General features: G+C 43.2%; 2 protein-coding genes across 6 annotated transcripts in view; one reads left to right on the top strand and one right to left on the bottom strand.

Annotated features, from left to right (window-relative positions):
- The window catches only part of Gramd1b (GRAM domain containing 1B), a 273,207-nt gene that overhangs the window by 237,105 nt on the left and 10,695 nt on the right, over positions 1–25,407 (top strand). Inside the window, exon 23 of one of the 2 annotated variants that reach the window (XM_078047201.1) lies at positions 11–3,794. The exons of the other annotated variant lie outside the window; for it this stretch is intronic. The gene's annotated coding sequence lies outside the window, so the exon portion shown is untranslated. Of the gene's footprint in view, positions 1–10; positions 3,795–25,407 lie in introns of those variants that run through there. 2 annotated transcript variants of the gene reach the window in all.
- Positions 805–24,454, bottom strand: Scn3b (sodium voltage-gated channel beta subunit 3). Of its 4 annotated transcripts, none has more exons than XM_078047226.1 (7): positions 24,293–24,452; positions 22,922–23,656; positions 16,008–16,171; positions 13,463–13,688; positions 10,101–10,239; positions 5,513–5,593; positions 805–5,149 (listed from the first exon to the last, which is right to left on the bottom strand). In XM_078047226.1, exons 2-6 carry the CDS (start codon positions 22,974–22,976, stop codon positions 5,530–5,532), a joined length of 648 nt encoding a protein of 215 aa, XP_077903352.1. In that variant the 5' UTR covers positions 22,977–23,656; positions 24,293–24,452; the 3' UTR covers positions 805–5,149; positions 5,513–5,529. The 4 variants fall into 4 exon arrangements, with proteins under 4 accessions (XP_077903352.1, XP_077903351.1, XP_021584193.1 ...); XM_078047225.1 differs by lacking the exon at positions 24,293–24,452 and adding an exon at positions 23,990–24,133; XM_021728518.2 differs by lacking the exon at positions 22,922–23,656 and having other exon boundaries at positions 24,293–24,454.

Consider the following 25,407-nt stretch of genomic DNA (forward strand, 5'->3'; position numbering starts at 1 on the left):
GATTCATCAGTTCCCATCATCCCGAATGTTTCTGGTGTTCCCAGCTATGCTCACAGCACATCCTGAAGGTGTGTGCGTGGGCGGGCATGCAGGTTCACGCACAGCCATCCACCTCCAGGCAGGAAAGCAGCCTGATCAAGTGCAATGGAGAAGTTTTGGAATCACACCCGAGTACAGATTGCAGCATCACTATTTACCAGCCATGTGGCCTTGGGCTCCAGTTGTCACTCCAATCCTCATTGTTTTAAAAGTAAGACATATATTAAAAAGAACACATGCATCTCTTGGTATGGTGGCTGGTATTGTACTAGGATAATTTTTAATCTCCATCAGTAGTATTGTAGGAGTGTGGTGAACTGTGAATTCTGAAGTTTCTTTTTGTTCTTTTCCCTTTGGGGGATTTTGTCATTTTCCAGGAAGATGGCCACTGGGCGGCAGCTTTATTTTATGCCTCTCTTGCCACAAGTGGTGGGCTGAGATCCAGTGTGGCCCTTGCTACATAGCTTCTTCCTGCGCAGTTAGCTCCATCTTAGGAAACTTGTTGGATGCCAGAAAAGAAGATATATTTCTCTGGTGTTTTGTGTTTGGGTAGAAGAGAAAGGGGGCAAGGAAAAGCTAGATCACACATTTAGCATATGTTTTTAATTGTAGATGATTAAATGTGTTTTCCCTTCTCTAGGCACATCCAGTTGGGTATAGGAGTTGATACCGATTGGGGGGTTAGGTAGAAACCATGCAGAATGGGGTGCTAGGAAGAAGCTATGCAGTAGTTACACATAGTAAGTAGAGCAAAACCAGAGCCAGTGGCTTTTAGAGACACTTTATTGACATTGTTTAACAGAGTTTACTGAAAAACACTACAAATAGGCATTAGGTTGTTGAGGGATAGGGTGGTGTCGGGAGCAACTTTTCTAGAGTTCAGAAAAAGACTGGCTGTGGAAAATCAAGAAAATGCCATATGAAGGTGATGATGTAGGAGATAGTCCCGCTGTGCCGAGACTGTTTTCTAATTGTGTTCCACAAACCTACCGGCACATGTCCTTCAGCGACTTCCCTCCATATCACATACACTGCTCAGTGGATGCAGTTCTTGCCCAGTGGTGACAGGGAGAAGACAGAGCAATACTGGCTCTGCAGTTTAGCTGGCTTATGACAGAGGTTGAGGCTGACCTGTAACTCAGGCTTGTTTAACAGCTAGGACCTTCTATAAAATCAAGTGAGGAAGCGAGCTGAACTAAATATGAGGTACATACCACCTTAGCTTTTAGAGATTAAGTAAGACTTAGATGATGCTCTTTTTTCAAGTCTAAGATCATCAGGCCTGTTTAGGGTCAAGGCTAGTATTCAACACAGTGGGTGCTGGAAAATGCAGAGTGAGTGGATATCAGACTGGTGAGCAAGCACATCAACCATCTGGATATATTTTCAGTGACTACGTGAATTCACTGAGTTAGGGTTTTCTCATTTACAAAAAGAGCTGAGACGGGCTTTTTTCCCTGCCCCTCACTTCTACCATTTCCATGTGAAACTGGGAAAGTGGAACAAAAACATTTGAAATATGTCTAGCTCTTGCTTCTCCTTGTTTCTTGCAATGATGCAATCTTATAGACTTTTCCCTCTGATGTGTAAAGTAGGTTCAGAGATTCTAGATGTATTTTTCCCTCCACTTGAGACAGGGTTTCACTATATTGCCTAGGATGATCTTATACACATGGGTTCAAAAGACCCTCCCCATCCTCAGCCACCCCAGTAGCTGGGACTACAGGTACACAATGCTGCATCCAGCTCATATATTGCTTTTTGATGTAGTAGTTCTCGGGAGGAGAGGGATCCACTGTGTCTCTTTTTTTATTTTTTGGTACCAGGGATTGAACTCAACCACTGAGCCACATCCCCAGCCCTATTTTGTATTAGGGACAGGGATTCACTGAGTTGCTTAACACCTCACATTGCTGAGGCTGGCTTTGAACTCACCATCCTCCTGCCTCAGCCTCCCAAGATGGTGGGGTTACAAGTATATGCCACCACAATTGGCTTATCTCCTCTTCTTAAGAGTTCACCGCTCTACACACTTCCCAGCATATTTCTGATTTGAAAATTCCTTTTCTACTAATATTTCCAGTTCGACATTCAGGAGAAACCAGAAACTCAGAAGGATGTGTGGATGTGCAGATGTTTGGGGATAGAGAAACCAAAAGACAATGCTGTTAAACAGATTAAAAATGAAGGTTGGGAGAGGGATGGGAACTGACTGTCCAGGTATTTTCATGCAGAGGTTGGGGCTTTGATATAAAACCTAGATGGTGGTAAAGGTCTACAGGGCAAACTGCTCCCAGGACCTATAGAGTTGAGCAATCAAGTTCATGGCTGTTAAGCAGTAAGAAAGGGAAAATCACACTCAGCCTAGCTTGACCTTTAGTGAATTGTGTTACTGAGGATTAGTCATGGGAAACATCCAGCACCAAGACAACAAATGGGGTTTCTAAAGTGATTATAGCCCTTGAAAACTCTTCTAAGCCCTTTAATAAGTAACAACATACCAGATAAAGCTTCCAGAGCTACACGCTTTTAAGCCAAGATCTTGTATAGGAATACGTGAAGAAACAGGGAGGTGGGTGAAGACTTCACGCTGGTGATCACAGTACCTTATAGATGTATAGTCAAGATCAAGTCTCCCAGGAAGGAGTTGAATTGCAGTTTTGGAGAAATAATGATATACAAACCAACCAGAAGGAGAACCAGGGTGGAATGGGCTCTCAAAGCACATTTGTAGTATTTACCAAGAAGCAAAGTGGCAGAGAAGTAGGAGAGTGGGATTAGGGTGGAGAGAAGGTGGAGACATCTGGATAAGCAAGAGAGGCAGAGTCGGATGGGAGTTTTAAAGTAAGAAAAGAAGCAGCTGAGGTGTAAACTGGAAGAGGAGTCAGAGGACCTGGATTCTAGCCCTCCACTGATCAGCAAAGTGACCTGATAATCTAGTAAAGCTACTTAACATTATAGCCTCCATTTCTTCATTGGTAACACTGACTCTTAAGAACATTCACCTCACTGGAAGAAATGGAGAAGAAATAAAATAAATGGAGTGAAAATGCTTTTGCATGGCAGGTAGCTCTTGCGAAGGTATCAAGGATGAGAAGTGTTGAAAATATTTAAAAAGAAACAAAGAAGATAACTTGTGAAGAATAAATGATCAGCATCATTCGGTCCATGAAAAATAATTTAGAAAACATCTAGTGTTGTTTTTTTTAAAGAAAAATGCAATCATGCATACCACTTGGTTACAAATTAAATGCATGGTCCACTGGAAACAAGGGGAAAGTGGAGTAGGAGGAAGTGACTCGTTGCTGCTACAACCTCCCCATCAACCAGGCTTGTGATTGGGTAAACCTCCCACTGATTCAGGTCCATTTTCCCAATTAAGAAAAATGCTCTATATCATCTCCTTTACTTCAGAAAGGTGGTGTGGCAAATTACCAATAAGAAGGGTCTTGAATTTATTGCAAATGTTTTCTTCAACACGTTAGACTCTTCATATGTGTTAAGGATCTTATTTCAAGTACGTCCTCAGGGATGGAAGAGATGATGAGCTTGTCACGTGATGCCCAAAGCCAATGGAGAATAGGCTTTCAGATCAATTTCCCCAGACTTGAGGGCCTTTCTTCTGGAATCCCAGCACTTTCGTCTTCTCATATCCCATAAAACCTCCCCCTCTCTTAGCACTAGGTGTGAAGGATATCACACATAGACACTTGGACCAGTCACTACATTAACAAAAAAAAAAAAAAGAGACACAATTTTCCCATCATTTTTCTGCTCTCTCAAAATTCAGAAAAGACAAAAACCAAGAGAAAACGAAAACACCTAAAAGTACAGATTCATACATAGGTGAGGTATTTGGATGCCACCTCCCCATCTTTCCCTTATCACTTTGTTCATCCATCCATCTCAGACTAACAAGTATTTTTCTTAGTTTGAATATTGTTCTCAGAGGCGATTTCCTCCTGGGGATGTATCGGATTCACACATCTTTATAGGAAAATTCTTCCCGTCTATCTCATGTACTTCTGTGTCTCCTTCCTTGGCCAGTTTCTAGTTCCCTGAATCTATCAAGGTTAACCTAAGCTGCACCATCCACCTCAAATCTGTGCTTGTACAAAAGGCATGGCTACAGCCCAGCTCAATGTCAAAATCTTTTCAAAAACAGAATAATCCATACTTTGGAGTGGAAACTGGGCAGCATCCAAAGCTTATCTCTGTATAGTTTGTCCTCTTAAATCTCTTATATGGTTGAGCTCTGTGTGAGCCTCAGTTGCCTCTTATAAAATGAGGACTAATACTGATCCACAGACACTTGGAGAGGAAGAACTCAGAAATTTCAGTCCCAATGCCCAGGTGGTGTGCTCCCCAGAAAGAGCACACATACATCATTCCAACAAAATCAGGAGTATGTTATATGGATTTTAAGAGCCACTTAGATTGTCCTGGGTCCTTCCCCAGACTCTTGTCCTTGGCTTCATTGAAGGACTGGATGCAATCCAGGCCTTAGAGACCTATGGGGGATCTAGTCCTGGAGTACTAAGCTCCAGAAAGAATTTTAGTCTATGTTTAAGGATCTTTGTCACTGAAGAACCTAGAGAGGCATGCTTCTCTCTGATGCTCTAGTCAAGTGGGCCACAAACTTGAAAAAAACTGACTTCAAAGAGTCCAAGTACATAACATGCTTTTGCTTTTACTGAAACTAATAACTTCCTTCTTCCAGTAAGACATCCATTCTCTTGAAGCAATGGAGAATGAGCCAGTTCCAGCCAGTTGGGGGAAGAGGGAAATGCTACCTCCAGCATTGGTATGGAGTTATTTGGAGCACAGGGAGAAATCCAGTTGGCACTGGAGCAGCTGGCTTGAAAGCGAGGATAGGCAAGGTTGACTCCTTGTAGATATGTTGGCTCCTCAGCTCTGGCAAAGTCTCATAGTGTGTGGAGTTCTGACGGAGTTAGGAAGTCAGAGGTGAAAGCTCAGAGGCGGGGGGATATATGATGAATGAGTAGAAGGATGGATGCAGGAAGGGAAGCAATGGGGACCACGGGGCACCTTCCTGATGCTGCTGACATCACGGAACCTGGGATAGCCAGTCCCTTAGTGTCCAGGACACCTACCAATGATAAAACAAATCACTCAGAATTTCCATCCCAGCCTAGTCCAGTCCAGCCCAGGCAAGTCCAAAGACACTGACCAAAAAAAGGGAGTGGAGAATTGTGCCCTTGTGACCATGGGCAAGGAGTTTGGCCTGGCAACACTCAGGTCAAAGAAATTCACCTTCTGAAGGGCTTGTCAGCATACAGAGCTTTGTGACTTAGTCATCAACTTAAAGAAGTACCCTGAGGGTAGGGATACCAGACCAGACAGAAATCCACTAAAGGGATCAAATTCAAGGTCATATCAGTTGTGGGTGACAAAGTCACTATGCACCCAGCCATCTACATCCACCTTCCCCTCCCAAGTCCCAGGACCTCACCTCAAGTCATGTCACTCCTATTCCTCTACAGGCACTGCAGAGTTCTCCTTGTTCTCTGAAGGGATGGCAAGGTAGTCAGACCTATAAAGGAAGGGGAGGGGGGAAGAGGACCAGTGGGGCTTGTGAGACAAGGAAGGAGCAGGGCACAGGCAAGGCTGTCTTCAGGACAGCTCTGCATTTCCTTCTGGGGTTGTTTCCAAGACAAAACTAGAATGACCCTTTCAACAGATTAGAATAATACATCCTCTCCTGTATTTGTACATGAACACACCCACTAGTAGTATCTGAGTCTTCTTATGAATCCACACTTCTGCAGGACTTAACTAAAAATACTAGCTAAACTGAATGGAAATGAAATTATATTTTATAATTATTTTAATTTTTATTTTCCTGATTATTGGTAAAGTTGAGCATTTCGTGTTTATAGGCTGAGTTTCTCCTTCAATAATTTGACTGTTCTTTTACTGTTTCAAGTGTTTCTTCTAAGATATTTGTTTTTTTTCCGCATTGATTTTTTCTTTGACGGTTTCATGTCTTGAAAATTTCCTTCAGTCTATTGTCTATAAATTTTTAGACGGATTTCTTTGGAATAAACAATTGATTTTTACATATAAGATAATTAGAAATGATCGTATTTTCCTTCTTTGATTTGTACTTTTTGTATTTTATTAAAGAAATTCTATATCCAGGTAATACTGATATTCTCTTACATTCCTTAATAGAATTTCCAAGTTTCACATCTTACTTTGTCTATAAATTTACTCAAAGTATTTTTGTTTAGCATAGGAGATGTGGAATTTTATTTTATTTTTCCTACATGGACAAGGAATCCTCCATCCACAACTTACTTGATAGTTCCTTCTTCTCTCAGTGACTGAAATAACATCGATTTTATGTATTTTTTTATACATTCATTAATCTTTGGGGCACTTTCTGTTTTGTTCTGTTTGTGCATTTTATACCTATGCCAGGATCACAAACTGTTTACCCTGATAGAGCTATAAGCAATCTTACTCTCTATTAGCTTCAAATTTGTTAGCTACTTCTCCTGAACCTAATTGTTCCTTCTTTGAATTGGCTTAGACCAGAGATCTACAAATTATGGTTCACAAGCTAAAAATGACTGTTACTTGTTTAAAGTGTTTCAAACACTCAAGAAAAACAAAGAACAATGGGTGTCAGAGATCCTACATAGCTTTGCAAAACTTAAAATATTTACTATCTGGCTGTCCTTTGGTTTAGATAATTTTTGGCCCTTTGACCTTTCATGTGACCCTAAAAGATCAGCTTATCAAGTTCCTTAAAAAATTCATGGAGATTTTAATTGGATTTCACTGAATTTGAAGATTAATTTGGGAGGGAATTGTTTTAATAGTGAGGATTTATTTTCCATCTGTTTGCTTTTTTGTGTGTCTTTCAGTAAAGTTTTATAATTTTCTTCTTAAAGGTCTTTCATATTCTTGCCAGATTTATTTCCAGGTATTGGATAATATTTGCTTATATGATAATTAAGTTTTTAAATACATTCCTAAATTAGTTGTGGAATATAGGTGATTTTTATAAAGCATGGGTTGTTCTACATTAGGAACATGTTCTGAGAAATAGATTGTTAGATGATTTCATCCTCATTGAACATCATAGAGTGTAATCACACAACCTAAAATGGCAGACACCACTGGATGACACAATTTATGGGGCCACCACAGCATATGCAGTCTGTTACTGACTGAAACATTATGTGGCACCTGCCTGCATTTAGATTTTTATAAGAAACTTGATGGAATGTTCTTACTAGTTCTAATTGCTTGCTCATAGATTCTCTTTGGATATTATATGCAGATAATTATATAATGGATGTGAGCAATGATAATTTATTTTCTTCCTTTCCAATTTTTACCCCTTTTTTCCCTTTGTATTACTTAACATACTGGATAAGGTCTCCAATTCAATATTGAATAGAAGTGGGGAGAGATGATATTCTTGACATGTTCTAACATTATAGGCATTTCTTCCAAAGTTTCTCTCTTTTTTAAAAACCGTTGTTCTTTTCTAAAGTTTCAAAAGACAGATATCTTCTGTAGACTATCTTAGTAGCTGCTGTTTATTAGTTTAAAGGAAGTTGGTGTTTAGACATAGATTTATTTATTTTTATCCTGCTCAGGACCTACAGATGTTCCTTGACTTATGATGGGGTTATGTCCCAATATATTCACCATAAGTTGACAATATCCTAAGTAGAAATAAATATACTTAACATATCTAACCAACCAGACATCATAGCTTGACAATGTAGAACACTATAGAGAGATCTCACAGCTGACTGGAAGCTGAGCCTTGCTATTGCCACCCAGCAACGGAATTGAGAAAAAATTGAAATGCAAAATTTCAAGTAGTTTTGACTGAATGTTCATTGCTTTCACACCATCACAAAGTCAAAAGTCAAAAATTGTAAGTTGAGCCATCGTAAGTAGGGGATGAGCTGACTATGCGTCTTGCATGTGAAGATGCATCTATCCTTCTCTCAGCCACCTCTCTCTTATACAGGTATCATTTCTCCTGCATTCTCTGTTCTATTCTAATGAAGCACCTCATATTTTCCCCTTTATTTCTTGTTTTTCTATTATTCCATTCTGTGTAAGTCCCTCACATTTATCTTTCGGTTACCTGTATCCAATTTTCTATTGAACCAATCCATTTGATATTTTATTGACTACATTTTTTATTTTCAGAATTTTTTTCTGCCTGTCCTTTTTTTCCTAGCAACTTACCCTATTTTTATATTTTAAGTTTTTTTTTCATTGCTTTAACTATTTTAAACAAGCTTATTTTCTATACCTTCCCAGGTCCTTCTTATCTGAATCTCCTAGGACTTAAAAGTGACCTTATGTTATTTCTCTTGCTCATCTGGATTGTTTTCTTTCTTACTGAGGATTAAACCTGGGGCGCTCTACCATTAAGCTACATCCCTAGCCCCCTCCCCTTTTTTTATTACAGGCAGGATCTCACTAAGTTGCCTAGGCTGGCCTCTAACTCATGATACTCCTGAGTTGTTGGGATTGCAGGAGTATACCATCACTATTGGACTATTTTCCACAGTGACTTTTCATTTGGGGTTGGATTGTGAAATCCCTTCCAGAAGTAATTAGTCTACAGAATCCTACTGGACCTTGGTAGAGAAAGAGGGTCCCTTCAGAAGGGCTTTCCATTTGTTTCTATAGGACACTCCCAGTTATCACTGTCCAGGGGCTAATTTTTTACTGAATTTCTCAGCTTAGAGTTAGTTTCCTTGATCACGTGGATAGTATCATTAAGTCCCACATTTTGTGGGAAAAGGCTATGGTTACTAATTCTCAAGAATCACTTATTTTTCTGCTTGAAGTCAATACAACATGGATAGGTTTCCCTGACTTTTCTGGGGGCTGGTGGGCTGGTAATTTTCTGGTCCACCCTTTTGTGACTGGTAGCCCTTTGGGGATTCTGGCTCTGCTCAGAATCTTAGTTCCAACTCTGTTTCTTGTGGGGGCCCAAAGGTAGACACTTCTGTTCAAGCATAAACACTCCCTGTCCATGCACTAAAATCCAATCGCTAAAATCTAAGTAACTAAGTCACCGGGAATTACAACTTTCCTTCTTTCTACCCTCATATATAGTCTGTAGTAATTTTTATTTCCCTGAGATCATAGATACCATGCAAAATGAGGCTTTCTTGAGCAAACATTTCCAGATGGCAGCAACTTAGGCTTTTCAGATTATCCCCTCAGCAATGTTGCTAGAAATCTGCGGGTTGGTTTTTATCTGTCTTTTCCTGTCTTTCTCTCCCCAAATAACAGTCCAGCATGGTCTCTCAGACCCTTTGCTATAGACCCCATCATCTCTCCCACATGATCTCTCAAGTGACTAGGGTCGTGGCAAAATTGGCAAAGGCACAGGCTGGACATCAGAAGATTGGAGACCCTACTAGGGGGATTTGATCATGGTTAGACTCTAGGGGATGAACTCATGGCTTGGAGCTCCTTATCTCATAAAGGTGGGCTGATGAGTTCCATAGTATGCATGGAACACATATGCACACACATATACACTTGTATACATATACACATATATTTAATATGTGTGTATTTATATATGTGTATGTATATATAATTCTGAGTCAAACAGCTGAACATGATGGATGTCAGGAACAGAGAGGTCTGGGTTCGAATCCCAGTCTCCGCACTGACTGTGTGTTCCACCTGGGCAAGCCATTTAACATCTCTGAGCCTGCTTCAACATTTATAAAATGGCCATAACATAATAATGCTAATTTTATGGGTTAGTAATGGCAGCCGATGTTCTTCACCTCAGTGGTTAAGTGTGCAGGCCAAGAGTCAGCAGACCTAAAATCAGACATTGCTTTGTCACTTACAGTGGCCCTTGGTGAACCCTGTATTTTCACCTGTAAAATGGATACAATAATGTTGCCTACCTCACAGGTAGTTATAAAGAGAAAGGTGAAAGGATGTGTATAAATTGCATAACACTTCAATTATCACAGCAGACACTCAGAAGGGGGTAGTTATCCTTATTACTTTAGCATCTTTGGACTTACGCATTTTCTTGGGCTGCTTCTTCAGCCTTTGAGACCTTTCTATAGCAATATATCATCTCAATGAGCAACCACAAGGTAAGGAAGACCAGAAGGATGTACATCATGATTTCTGAGACCACAGAAGTGAAGTCTTCCCCAGCTGCAAGAAAGAGAATGAGCTTCAGAATGTGTATGTCCCACAAACCCAGAGCTGTCTTTGGGGTTTTAGATCTAGGAAGCCTATTTTTAAGTATGACTTAAATAAGCACTGAGTCTAAAGGAACTCAGGAACATGTTCTTTCCAACTCAGGAAGATGTCAGAGGACATCTTCAAATCCTCTTGTCAGTTTTTTCACTGAATTTCACTGGCTATTCTGGAGATAGGGATGAGGGAGAGTGATGGGTGGAAGAAGTAGAAGAAAAGCAAAAGGAAACTTGGACTCAGAATTATATATACACACACATATGTACACACATATATAAATACACACATATTAAATATATGTGTATATGTATATAAGTGTATATGTGTGTGCATATGTATATATACATATGTATATATGTGTGTATATATGTCTATACATGTGTATACACCCCCACATACTTAGGGAGGGAGGAAGGGAGGGAAGAAGAGGGGAGGAGAATTGGGTCCCAATTGTACTACTTACTGGTTTGGAAACAATCATTTCCTGCATTGGAGTCTTTCTTAATTTGTAGAATGGGATAATAATTCACATCAGTCAGGGTTACTGTGAAAGTTACATTACCTAGTATATTTGAGAATATCTGTGTGGGCTGAGGGTAGATGCTTGCCTAGCATGGGCGGGTCCTGGGTTCAATCCCCAGCACCACACACAAACAGAAACGTAATAAGATGCAAAAATCAACACAAATGTAAGGCACATGTCTTATTTCAACCACCTATAACCTCTGAACAGCAGGTGATGGAGGTGATGTCCCCAGGGAGAGTGCATTGGACCAAATCTCCTCCATAAATTGAAGTACTTAATGAGTTTTTGTTGAATGAATGAATACAAATAAGTGTTGATCTGTTTTGTTCCACGATCAACAAAAATGACAATTAGAACATGATGCATGGCATACAGTCTGATATAAAGGAAGGAATTAAATTCAGTTTGCAATTATCCACAGAGTCCAAATCATCCCCAAAGCTTTGTTGGTTTAAACAAAAGAAAAAAAGCAATGACTTCTAGCCATGAACTTCATCTCAGAGAAGGTGGAGCTGGAAGTCATAGATGTAGCTTGAGGCATGTGTCGTCTCCTAGCCTGGAAGAGGGTTCATATTTATGTCTTAATTTATGTCTTAGAGACAGAAAGAGCTTAAACCAGGAAAAATTTAATGTGAACAAATAGAACCAGACAGATTCTCTGGGACAGGAATGGAAGAAATGGCATGTCACAGTGTCACAGTGGAGGGTGCACCTATGAGTCATGTGAGGGCAGTGAGTATTCAGTGTGGATAGCTGTCACGGGGTCACAGAGGCAAAAAGAAGGAAGAGGAAAAGTGGCAGGCAGTGGGGATGGTGGTGGAAGGAAAGGTGCTGTGGGTTAGCTTAATAAGCAAAAGATCTGGACCCTGGTCTTCCTTCTAATGCTCATTAGCTCATGTCCCTAAGCCAGCCCCTCTCTCACTCTCGTGGAGATCTGTTCTCCCAGGCACAAGATGAGAGGCTCCAGAACTGCACCCTCCAAGTACCTGAGGGGAGTCATTTTAACTTACACATACCAGAAATCACTCAAACCCATTGCACTCACATCTGCAAAGGTAGAATGGAGGAGCCTTGCTGGATTAAATCTCTAAGCTTCTTTCCAGCCCTACCATCCACAAGGCTCTGTGACTCTGTTAACCAATTTGTTTTTTCCTTCTCTTCTTACCTGAAGTGTGCTGCCGGTGCCTGACAGGCTGACTAGCTTAGGTTTGTCACATATTTCCATCAGATGTGCCCCCAGTGGTCTCTGGAGGCAAAAGCCTGAGGCCTGAGAGAGCAGGAGGTGGAGACAGGAACCTTCCTAGAGTCTGGCAGGTACCAGCCAGCAGTTCCTGATGATGAACAGCAGGGGGCACCAGGCGCCCATCCCCAGGGAGGAGCAAGTGTAAACAGAGGAAGATAATGGAACTTTTGAACAGATGCATACCTCAGAGAGCTTCCCGCCCTGTCCCCTGCGTCTCAAACAGAGGAGACACACTCAGAGTGGGGATGTGACTCATCACATCTCAATTCAGGTAGCCTGAGTGTTCTGCACATTCAGAAGTGATCTACCTTCTGCTTCAGTTATAGCGTCTCATTCTCTGTGGTTCACTCTCAACACTGAGGTCTTCACTTTACTGTTTTGACCACAGTATTTAAAAAGAAAAGAAAAAAAACTTGTAGTCTGGAAGTTAGGATTCCCGGGTCCCTTTTCTAGGAAGAGCACTGTCTTTAGCTTAATCTCTTCTTTCATGCCCACACTCCAGGGCCTATTCATCATCCTGCATCTCAGGGCAGAGATGATGCTAGCAACAGGCTGGAAATAGACCTCCTGAGAAAGAAAGGCATCTGACATGTGAAGAGGTACTTGCAAGGGGCTCAGAGCTGCAGTTCTCTGAGTCCTCTGACAGCAGCACCAAAGCAGAATGTGAGTGCCCTCAAAGTCCTCCCTCCAGGTTCTGGACTTGGAATGCAAGAGAAATATCTGATTTAAGTTGCTGAGAGGACTTCCCACTCACAAGAAATCAGCTGAAAGTTCTGCAGACCTTAAAGACTGAAGAGCTATCAACTTGTCCCCTTCTCCCAGCTGAAGATGGATTTATGCGAAGATGTCACAGCTGAGGAAGGGGTTGCATGTGTGATTATTGTGGAGAGACAGACAAAGATAAAAAGCTTGTCAAATTTTGGGCTCAGAGAGTGGTTCCCAAAGTGGGGTTCCCAGCAACAGCAGCATCCCCTAGCAGGTCAAAAAACCTGTGTACTAAAAAGGCCTGCAGAAGATGCTGAATGTTGAGAAACAATGATGTGGCAGTATATATTGCTTGTAGACAGGAGAGGATTTCTAGATAACATTATACAATTTCCTTGTACCCACTGAATCAGGGATTCCACACAGGTTAGAGAAAAAGGCATCACTAAATCAGTGGCTCTAGGCTTTGTGGAGGTTGTCTTTTTTCTCTGGCAGACCAAGAAGAGGTCACTTTACTGTCATCTCCAAGCCTTCCTGCTTTGAGGAAGGGCACAGAAGGCAGGTGGTGGAGTGTTTGCAGAAAGCTGGCTGCTCAAGGAAGATGGGTACAAATACATGGGTTTTGCACTCTCCAAAGGCTCTCATATCCTCCAACCCCAACCCAAAGAGTAGGATGCCCCAGAGACCCTGTGCCCCAGCCTCACCCTCCTCAGTGACTCGGAGGGGAATCAGCCGCGTGGTCTTCACAAAAGGCCGATGGGCCTCAAACTCAAACTCTCGAGACACGTTGCAGGTGTAGAGGCCAGAGTCATTCAGAGTGACGTTGAGCACTGTGATGGACACATCTTGCAGGTCCTTGCTCCCATTCCACTGCAGGCGCCCTTGGAAGGGGCTCTCCACCTCCTGATGGCCATTTCGATACTCGTAGATCTGCAGGTTGAGGAGAAGCAGGTAGAGCCAGGAGAAAAGGTAGGGCAGGACAGCCAAGATGGAATGGGATGGAGGGAAGGAGTGGGGAAATGAGAGGACCATGTGGCCAGAAGACCCAGAATATGGGGGTGCAGGGGAGGACACGGAAGGAAACAAAGACCGGAAGATGGACACAGGCAAATGGGAGGGGTAGGCAGGAAGAAGCTTGGCAGGAAAGATAAGGAGGAAAATGGGAGAACAAAAAAAAAAAAAAAGGTGGAGAGGCATACAGAAGACCAGGAGGGGAAATTGAGAGAAAGAAAGTATTGGAAGGAGATAGAAAGGGAGCTCAAGAGAGAGTGCCATGGGACAGCCAGCAACAGAACAAGGTGAGGAGACCAAGAGAGGTGGTTTCATGAGCAATGAAGACACCTGACAGTCTTGCGCTTAAAATGTGATCCTCTGAGCTGGGACCCACTAAAGGACTGTGGGGAAATCTGCACCAGGCCATAGGAAGGGGGTCTAGGACACTGAATTGTGATCTGCCAACCGAGAGGCACATGTCACGGCTTTTGCTTTGCTTTGGGCTAAATTCGAATTGAAATCTGCTCTCTTAAATGTCATTTCTCAGGCACCTTTCCTTCTGACATGACACTTTTGTTCTCTATAGCTGTGCTATTCGTTCTAGTCTCCACTAGCCACATGTGGCTGCTTAAATTCAAATTCCTAGAAATTGAATGCAGAATTCACTTCCTCAGTTGCACTTTCTCCTCATTTTGGGGAGGCCAAGAAGAAGGGTGGGCAGCTTGTGTATGACTGGGGCCTGTTGTCTACGGGGGCTTTTGGATCTGGCCAAGACCTCCAGCCTCCTGTAGGTGGGGCACTGGCTTCAGGGCAGCTTCACTGATGTGTCACTATCAAGTCTGAGCCAGGCTCAGGAAGTCTCTGCTGGTTCCTACATTGGCACCCGAGTAGAGCCAACCTACACCAATATGGCACATAGAACACAGGTTAAAGCGTTAAGAAGAAAGAGAGCAAGCAAAACTCAACTTCACCCTGCTGTTTGTTGTCTCCATTAAAAGTCTTTGCAGAGAAGTGCCCCCAGGAAGGCAAGACAGAACTAGACGGAGGCTTTAAAAATCTGCAGTCAGACCACATGGGTGAAGTCTGAATTCTCTTACTTAGGTAACATGTTTGAACCCCAATTTCCTCATTTCTCTCTCTCTCTCTCTCTGTATGTATGTATGTATACATTTTTATGTAGGTATCTGTGTGAATATATATATATACACTCACACATACATCTTTTTCTCTGGGAAATACTTAATATAATGCTTACTATATTCCAGGAATCATTTTAAATGCATTAAGAATTAGAACTCATAAGTCCTGGTAACAACCCTATATAAGCTAGCTATAATTTATGTCCCCATTTAAAAATGAAGAAACCAAAGCACCAAGAGGTTGAGCAACATGACCTGGACCCAGAGCCAAATAGCATAGGGTAAAGCATCAACCCCAGGCAACCTGCTCCAGAGTCAGTGACAGTATGATGGTCATCTCTAAGGTAGTATTCCAAACATGCAACCACCACCTTATTAACTTAATCCATCTCATGGGATGGTGAGGAAGACAAAATGGACAGCACTGGAACAAACCAACCAGGACTGACATTGCTCATGGCACAGGTACAGAGTCAGGAGCAAATCCTTTAGTTTAAAATCCTTTTGCCAGGAGCAAATCCCTTGGTTTCCAGATCAAGGGGGAAGCCTGGGGATTCCCGGCGGGAAGGATGGAGGCATGACCCTGGGAGACAGGTTACAGCGAGTCTCCACTACAGAGCTAGCTAAGTCCGCTATGTACCTATGTGGTTGCACGGGGACACCAGCTGAATATCAACCATGGTCATCCCTGTCATTCTTATTTCATGGGGATGGTGAGAGTTCAAAGAGCTGTGTTATTTCACATCATGATGCTTCATGTTCTTTCAGGTTCTTTACTAATTTAGTCCATCTCATAGGATGGTGGGGAGGACAAAATGGACACACTTGCAAGAGGCCTCACAGGGTACCTAGCCTAGAGGAGGCTCTCAATAGGATTTATTTCTTTGTCCTCCTTCCCCTGCCTGTAACCAGGGCTGCTTGGGGCTGGACAAGCGCCCTCCCTTTCACAAAAGCGGAGCTAACTAAGACTGGAAGTTATCTCCTCCTTAGGAGCTGTCAGTGCTCAGAAGAAAAAGAGCCAGTGAGTGTTAGATCCTCATCTCGCAGACTGTCAGGAGCCAGGCACACAACAGCACAGACCGGTAAAAGAAAGGCCAGAGCCAGCAGTCGGACATACAAGAAAATCTTTACCGCCCTCGGGCCTGTAGAACCACTCCACCACCGTGGTGGCCTCCACCTCCTCCCTCTTCATGCAGGAGATGCAGCGCAGCTTCATGGGGGTTCCCTGGACAGCCTCCGTCTCCGAGGGCACTTCTACACACACAGGGAAGCAGACGCTGACTGGAGGGAGCACAGAGGGCAGGGAAGGGACAGCAGGCAGTGGGAAGGGGAGCCACCAGAGGGAGGCATTGGAGGACAAGGAGGGAGAGAGAAACGACAGAGAGGAATCATTAGATAAAATTGAAAATACCTGTTTCCCTGAGTCCCCAGCCAAGTTCTCTAAGCATACACATATGCTCAGAGCAGGAGCAGAGCAAGACGAAGGAGATGTGAATGACCCAGACGTGGACTGAAAGCCTTCTCTTGGAAGCAATGAAGATGCAGCACGGGACAGTCTTGGTTCCTACCCTCAAAGTCTTAAAGTCTAGCGGGAAGATAGGGCATCGAGGGACCATCCACCCACCCCATCGTCACCCCAGCGTTCACTGAAGTCCACTCGATGCCAGGTCTATGCTAGGCTGGAGGTGGAAAGATGAACAAAATGGTAACCACAGCCTCAAGGAATTTATAATCTAGAAGGGAACCTGTTTCTACCTGTGATAAACCTATTCCTTCTGGGGAAGAGAAAAGAGGCAGTGAGTCTGAGGCTAGAAAGGTAGATGGACAGATCCCTGCTGTGAAAATCTCTGTGTGTCCTTTATAGTATGAGGCATCAAATACTCTAAAGGCACAGAGATGTAGCCACATCTGTGTTTTAAGAAACCTATGGGTGATTCTGACACTTGGACAGTGGAGCAGCAGTGGGGAACATGATAGTCTGACCACTAGGCTAGAAAAAGTCTCTCTGTAGAGTAGAGGGAGACTAGCTTAAAATCTAGAGAGATCTGATTATGGGACACTTTACATGCCACATGGAGGTTTAGACTTATGTTATGGTTCCTGCCTTCTAGATAAAGTCCATTTCAAGAAAAATATATCAGATTGTAAATTCAGAAAATCAAAAGTGGGACACAGCTGTCAACAAAAACAAGAGCGAATGTGGGTTGCATTAACAGATGCACAGTGTGCAGAAGGAAGGAGGTGCAGTTCTTCTGCAGTGTTCAGAACAAATCTGGACTGCTATGATCAGTTCGGGATGCCATATTTTCAAAAGGAAATTGTTTGATGAGTGCATGCCCAGAGATGAACAAGATGGCGAGGGGCCCACAGACAAGCCTAAAGTCTGATAAGGAATGAATGGAAGGACTCAGGGTGGTAAGCTGGGCACGGAAAATATCTATCTTCAAATATTTGAAGACTGGCAGGTGGAAGAGAATTTGATTTTACCCAACTCCAAAGTTTGTAAGAAAAAATATAAGTTTAGCATAATAAAAATGGATTTTCTAATATTAGGATGGTTTATTAATACAAAAAACTATCTGGTATGGGAGTTTATCCTCATGGTTTGGAAGATTCAAAAATAAACTGGCCACCAAGAATTCTTATATCAGGACTCCTGAAGTCTCCTTCTGAAACTGCCCTCTCATGAACTAATGATACAAATAGAACCTCTAAGAAGAAAAATAAACAACACACATTGACATTTAAACCAACTAGTTCATCATTAATGGTCAGCCTGTCCATCTACTGAAAGTTCAGAACTATAGGAGATTAAAATGAGACTGACAGAGACTAATTTTGCATCAAAAATGTGTGGGCTGCAGTTATGGTTCAGTGGTAGAGCGCTGGCCTCGCACGTGCAAGGCCCTGGGTTTGATCCTCAGCACCACATAAAAATAAATAATAAAGTTAAAAAAAATTAATACTGTGGTTGGTTGAGAAGACAACAGATATTACTTCCATTTTTAAACTTAAGAGTTTAAAAACTAAATGACACTATAATTAAGGTTTAAACAGTCAACATAAGATAAATGTTAATTGGTTTTCAGTCTCTCAGGTAAGCTGGGCTTGTGTTATCTTGAGTTTGCACAAGGGCCTCGATGGTTTGATAGAGAGAGGGTCCACATCTAGATAAAACTGATCAGAAACACTTTCAGCATGTGATGAGTTTAAAGTCTTGATCACAATCCTGCTTAAAAAAAATAAAAAAAGAAAGGTATTGTTTGTGCAAGTTTGTGAGTGTACAAAGGGGCAGAGGGCATGCAGCAAGAACTCTGTGTAGCACAAAATCTTGGAGTCCATTCATATTTAACAAGAGGTGATAAAGGCAAGTTCAATGTCAATGATCTCAGAAGCAGGACAGGTAGAGTCCCAAGGAAGACATGGTTATGACTATAGAGGTAGGAAGATAATGGTATTTGGCTCCTGAAGGAATGAGTTTGCTCCACAAACCTTTGAGACTCAGTATCTTAGGTACTAAAATGCTACAAACAATATCTGTGTAGTGTATAGACCATGGAAATTCTATGGATTTGTGTGAATGCATTTTATATGTCACTTATTAATGTTATTTTATCCTGCATTTGTTTTCTTATTTATTTATTTGTTTGTTTTTGTTTGCTTATTTATTTGAAAAAAATGTATTGAATGCCCACTGTGTGCTGGGCATTGTTCTAAGCTTAGAATCTCAGTTCTCATGGAGCCAAATTCCAGGGTAAGAAGAATGAAAATGAACTACATTATATTGTAATAAGTGCTGTGAGAAAAATAAAGCACAGGAGAGGAGGGAGGAAGGGAGAGTGAATGTACAAGGTCGTTGGAGGTGACCTCACTGAGAAGGTTAACATCAGACAGTCACTGAAGGAAAGAAATGATGGAATGAGCCACAGGGACACTCGCTCATGTAAAGTCATGCCAAGCAGGGGAAGGAGCAACTTGAGGGTTCAAGGATCCAAGGGTCCAAAGGATTGTGCTTGTCATGTTCACTACACAGCAAAGACAGCAGAGAGCAATCACTGCTCCTGGGGTCCTGGATAGTACATTGCAAAATAGCCACAAAGCCCTCCCTTCTCATTTGCTTGCCCTTTGCAATATGACCTCCTGTTCCTTCTGTGAAGAGGTCAAGTCTATTTTTCCCCTCCTGAGTCTCCAACTCACCACCTCCTTTCTTTCTATTGAAAGCAAGCTCTTTGCAAAGAGCTAGCAATGTGGGAAATATAGCAAAGGAAGTAAGCATAACGGGGATGAGAGTGGTAAGGGAGGTCAGGGCAGGATTGCAGCCGGATCTGCAGGCCACATTAGAACTCTTGACTTTTGCTTAGAGTGACATGGAGAGCCCTGGAGGGTTCTGAGTGGAAGCATGGTCAGATCTGATTTGTACTAAATTCATGATCAGCCTGATGTGTTGAAAATAAATTGGAGAAGTGAAGGGGGACAAGAGTGGAAGCAGAAAGAACAGATAGGAAACTGGCACAGTAGTCAGATCGGAAGATGATTTTGCTAAATGAAGATGATAAAAGAGATAAAGGGATTTGAAAGGGAATCATCTGCTGGATTAACACTGTTGAGTGGGTGAAAGAGGTGTTCTTTAGTGACCAAGTAGATGGGGTGGCCAAGACAGGAGCACAGTTGGGCCATTAATAGGGGAGGGAAGGTGGGATCTAAGCAGACAGGACAGTGAATGTGTAACAGCAGCCTGTGCAGCAGTCCTTCTCTTTTCAGTGATGATAATCCAAAGTATCTTCAGAAGGCCCAGGGCTGCCTTTCTCCTGGCCAAAGTCCACACTGCTCCTGTGGTCCTGAATAGTACATTGCAAAATGGCCACAAAACTCTCTCTCCTCATTGGCTTGCCCTGTGCAATATGACTTACTGCTCCTTCTGTCAAAAGAAAAATCTATTTCTCCACCCACAAGTCTACAGTGCACCATTATGTAACACTGTAGGTATGCTGTAGGTATCCAAGGAAAGATTGTACATATATATGGCAGGAGCTCAACTCACATTGCTGCCTATCAATGATAAATTCCTGGAATAATATTGGCCAAATCATTTGACCTTTGGACTCTTCTTCAACTTCCATAATAATAATGAAAAAACTCAGGAGAAAGAACACTATGATGCATTCATTAATGATGATTATATTCAACTCATCTGTTACCTCCATATTTTTCTCTTCCTTGGCCATTGTCACACTGCCTTTTCTGGCTTGCTCTAGAATATTTCCTTTGCAATAAGGTGATGAAGGTTTTAATTAAAATGTAAATAATTTCCGAAATGGGGTCACAATTGCAATTAGTTTCAGATGTTAACTCCTGAGGTCATCAAATTAGCCTGTCATGTAGCAGGGTCCTGAAGGAATGAGGTCTAGGAAGGGCTATTAGGGGAACAGGAAAAATTCCCCAACACAGGGGACCAGTGGGAGAGTAAACCTGAAGAAGTGCACAGAAGGCAACAGGAGCTAAGGGATGGGTGAGGCCTTGGGAAAGGTGATGGCATGTGGAGGGGAGGGAGGGAAGGATCAGAAGAGAAATGCAAGGACAGCATTTGTGCACAGCTGCACATGACCACAGAGAAGCCACAGAAGACTGAAGTCAGAAGACTGGATTCTCTAGCCGTCCTTTCCTCTCCCTAAGCTTATTTTCTCATCTCTAAACTGGGAATAATATTCCTTTCCCTTCAGTACCCTGTAGAATTGATACGGGGACCAAAAGAAGTAATGAATTGAAAATTGCTTTGTAAACTGTGAAGCATCAGGCAAGTGTAGGTTTAAAAATTCTTATTATTAATATTATATAATTTATTAAGAGAATAAGGGAGCTTTTTTTCAATACATGCAGCAAGTAAATGGAGAAAACCCTTTCCATTCATACTGGCCATCATGTAAAAAATCAGCTTGAAAAAGAGGGGACATGTCTAGCTAAATGCTTTCCAGTATTATAATTACATGCTAATAAAATGAAATTGCATTTGTGAGTGAGGCTCTTTCTCTTACATTTAACAATGAGGCATCCTGAACTCCTCTTTACCTCCTGCAGTTTCTCAGTCTGGTGAACCAATGTTCATGTTGAAAAGATGCCGAGAATGAGCAAGGAGAGATGTAATGTGGTCAGATTTTCCAAAGTTTTGGGGGGTGGAGGAGGGAATGGGCACTCCAACATATTCTAGCAATAGTCTGTAAACATTTTCCCATCATTCAGTTGTGAAACTGAAAGGAATATTAGATGTCATCTATGACAACTTCCAAACTTTACATATAAAGAAACAGATTCTCTTAGGTTGTTACATAGTATGATAGAAGCAACAGAGCAAGTCCTAGTCAAAAAAAATAAAAAATAAAACAAAAACACCTGGACTACAGTATGCTTTCTCATTCCAATGGAATTCAGACAGGAATGCTAAAAACTTAAAGTCTGGGAAGAAAACCTATGCAGACTTCACCCCAACCCTTCTCTACAACTTTAGCTTTATCCACACTCTCTCTTATCCTGCCAGACTATAACCACTCCTAAGCCTCACAACCCTAGCATTTCCCTGGAGCAAATCTCAGCCTTAATCTTCAAGGCAGGTGAGCTCATTGGCAACCTATTATGTCTGCTTCATCTCTAAGTCTGGTGTATTCCACTGGGAATGGATGGCAGTAGGACTGCCCTTGGGGCTGGCATTACTCTCCCTCCTCATCCTTCTTAGCCTGTCTCATCAGGCTTTTTTTTTCAGCAGGAAGCTTGGTTCTGCCTTTGGTCACATGCAAAATCCAGATAATGCTGGCAGCCAGAGTTAGATCCAGAGACTGGACAAAGATACCGAGGCAAAAAGTCAATTCTCATTAGCATGTCTGCCACTGCACAGGCAGAATGAGTTTCATGCCAAGCATGGGAGAATAATCCAGTTGTCTACTTTTAGTCAGGGGGTGGGCACAATCCAATTATCCTTTTTATTGATTATAGCATGGAAGAAGGTAGCAAAGATCATGTAAAGCAATTTACCAACTAAAGAGACCCTGTTAGATTTAAGAATATAATAAGAGACACCAAGGCTGAGATGCCTAGAGCTGCACACACATACACACCCACATGTTCATACCAGTCCATTCAGATGTCTATATTAACATGTTCAAACACATGCTAGTGCACATTCAGACACTGAGACTCAGAGACACAAATATCATCTCTATCACATAGTAAGACATTATCACATAGACTCTTAACTCCCTTTGTACACATTCAGGCACCCCACTTCAGGCCCATCCCTTGACATAGCTCTGCTCAGCCTTACTGATGTCAAGTGTAGGAGTAACTTATTTGGAGGGGGGCAGGTCATCTCAGTATCTCACAACTGACAAGTTTATTCATTAAAAAACCCAGCTCCCCAAACATCAAATCATCTTAGCTCCACAAGTGTACCAAAACAACAACAAAAACATTTCTGCGTTTGTCTATTTATCTAATACTTAGCAGTAAATGGCTTAAGCCTGTTTTCCCCTATTCCTTACCAAATTAAGCAAATAGATCAACAATCAAAGCACTTTCATTCTCAAAATCCATGCACCCAGCTTTTGTGTTGTTGTTGTTGTTAACATAGAGAAATGAATCTGAAGACCCAGTGATCTTTCCAGGAGGATTGACTCCTCATTGAGAAATGAAATGTGACTGCAAGCAAGATTTTTTATAATGAACGTGGTACGTTCCCTTTCAGTAAATGGGGATGGGGGGGGGGACTTAAGAATGATCACGAAAGGAGGAGGAGCGAAAGAACCACCAAAAAAGGTTGGGGGAATAAAGCTGCAGGACAGCGGGGAGGTGCCTTTCCAATCTTAAAATTCCATTCTCATGGAACCCATTTAGATCTCCATGTCTGGCAGACATGTACAGAGGGAAGCCAACCAGAGCTTCTTTTTTTTTTTTTTGTCATCAAGGACATCAATAAGTGTTATTATCGTTAGCATGATTACTGTTATTTGCATCTCGCATGGCAGGGTGCTGGCTGGTACTTACCCCAGTAGATGAGAACGAGAGAAACCAGGGGAAACAATCTGTTGAAGGCAGGCATCTTTTTTCCGCGGGTGTTTTCCGGGGCTAAAGGGAGAGATTCCCTCAAAGACTGCGCCCTCGGATTCTTTCGAGGAAACCCTTTGGGACGGATTGCCCAAAGAGGGCGACTTTCTGACTGAACGATGGGCGCCGTGCCTGGGGAGGCTCTGCTGCCGTTTGAAACCGGGAAGGGGGAAGGGGAGGTCCCAGCTCCAACCTATCCCAGCAGAACCCAATTCGAGGGAGCGATCAGCAGCGCCGCGCACTCTCCCGGAGCGGGTTGCGGGATCCGGCTCAGGACCACGGACAGTAGCTTCCCCGCCCACCCCGGAACTTCACATTCCAGTTGCTCCCCCGCGTTTCTGGCTTGCGCCCAGGGCAAGCACAGCTCGGAAGGGAGTCGCACGGCTGGCCCTAGGAGGCTGGGCTGTCGAAGGGGTCCATGTTGATTCACCTCTCGCTTCCCCTTACAACAGCTAGCAGGATCCACCCAGACCTGGGAGCTCTGGCTTCTTCCACCCGGATCGCCTTCTTCGGCTGGGCGTGTCCCTGCACCCGAAGCCACTGGGGCCTCCCGTCTGGGATACAGAGTTCGTCCCACGTCGGTCTGTACACAAGGGCCTCGGCTCCCCGGGAGATTCAGAGGTGCCGGGAAAGAGACGGAACCTCCTGTAGGGCTGGCGATGTCGGCGGTGGAGGCTGGGTAGAGAAAAGTGCCCCTGCCTTGGAGCTCGCCCCTGGATCGCGCGGGGTCCCGACCCGGGTAGCAGGCGACCGGCGGCCCCTCTCCAGGCCCCCAGAGCTGTGTGTGCTCGGTTAGCCTTGACATGCGCAAGCAGCTCTCCGCCCCCACCCCCACCAAAGACCCACCCCCTTGGGCACACGGTCCCCACCCCCAAACAGGCGTGCCCCTCCCAGGGCCGAGCGCGCCGCCGGAGCGGGGGCGGAGCCCCGCGCCGCGCAAACACCTCCAGCCCAGGAGGTTTCTCATCTTGCTGTCACTCCCCGGGTCTCCCTCTTACGCCTCAATACCTCTTCTAAGCAGCCGCGCTGTGCCTCGCACCAACTCTCACACTCCGGGAGACAAGCCCACTCCTGCTCCAGCAGATATGCTTGCCTCCAGCTCCGGGAAGAGGAGGGCCAAATCTCATTCAGGCAATGATGTCATGTGTAATGTCCACATTGAATGGCTCCTGGCTTCTTTCCTCCGACCCCATCCATCCCCTCCAGCTTTCCCAGTTCAGCCTCCGTCCACCCTTGATTAATTGGTTCCCAGAACAAAGAATGCAGCAAGATAATCCCTACTTAGGGCAAGCGGGTAGGGGTGAGACGCACCTGTGCAAGTGTTTACTTCATCTCCAGAGAGGTGATCCAAGTGTCAGCGCAGGGGTAAGCATTGGGAGTTGGGGGCAAGAGGACTGCTCTTCCCTTCCGAGGTTTCTCGCAGTCCTTATAGCTCTAATCGCCTTTTCTTTTTCTTCCCTCTCTCTTTCCTAACCCTCTGTCTTTCCCTCCCTCCCTCCCTCCTTCCTTCCTTGCTGTCTCTCTTTTTTCTTACAGATCCTGGTTTGGTGTCTTCCAACTCTTAGCCACTCCCTAGTTCTAGCAGCTGCTTGAGTGTCTGCCCAATTTCTGGAAGGGAAACCTGAAACTTCACCCTCAGTTATAAACCCAAGTTGACATAACAGGTCAGGAATGCCTGGAACTGAAGTGAAAGATTAATAGAGAATGATTGGTACAAAAGCCTGCCCCCAGCTACCTTATTATTCTCCTACTGCTCTTTTGCTAAAAGGGGAAGTTTAATAGTGATATTCCAAAAGGGAACACAGAGTAACAGCTGACTGTAAGTGAACCACTCACAGGAAATGCTCCCTCACAACATATCACACACAGCAACAGAACATCTAAATAAGATATCCCTGGACAGACGCCACTGGGCCATAAACTCTATGTTGGTTTGAAGACCAGCCTTTGAAGCATACTATGTTAGATTTGGATGGGAAGTTAAAGTTGATTTAATTCAACTTCCTTTCCAATACATAAATCCCCTCAGGAACGTTCCTGAGGAAGGTCCTTGACTTTTTCCTTGTAAGAAGTTATTACTTTACAAGTTTGTCACTTTAATGTTGAATTCTGTAACTCTTCCTCCCCAAACTCCATTAAATGTTTGTAATAATGTTTTCTCCTTAAGGGAGCCGTACTACCCACCCCCACAACCACTGCAACAGCATAAGTGTTTTTTGTTGTTGTTGTTGTTGTTTGTTTGTCTGTCTGTTTTGGGGATTGGGCTGTTTCCTTAGTTTCTTTAAGTGAAAGCCCTAATTCTTATGGTTTCCAACCTTTAGCCACCCTGGTCACTTTCTCAGGAGGTTTTTAGTTGATCACATGATTGGCCAAATGACTGATGTTTCCTATGTGGTCTCATAGGACAGATCCAGTGGAATTATGAC

This window comes from Ictidomys tridecemlineatus, chromosome 4 (genome assembly GCF_052094955.1).
Source record: "Ictidomys tridecemlineatus isolate mIctTri1 chromosome 4, mIctTri1.hap1, whole genome shotgun sequence".
NCBI lineage: Eukaryota > Metazoa > Chordata > Mammalia > Rodentia > Sciuridae > Ictidomys > Ictidomys tridecemlineatus.

Bases quoted from the DNA above. Each gene is read 5' to 3' on its own strand.
- Scn3b (XM_078047226.1), bottom strand. From the start codon at position 22,976: ATGCCTGCCTTCAACAGATTGTTTCCCCTGGTTTCTCTCGTTCTCATC. The intron at 10,240-13,462 runs GTGAGGCTGGGG...TCTTTCTTGCAG, and splicing joins CCTCCGAGTCACTGAGGAGG to CTGGGGAAGACTTCACTTCT. The intron at 5,594-10,100 runs GTAAGTCCAAAG...CTTCCTTTATAG, and splicing joins GAAGCAGCCCAAGAAAATGC to GTCTGACTACCTTGCCATCC.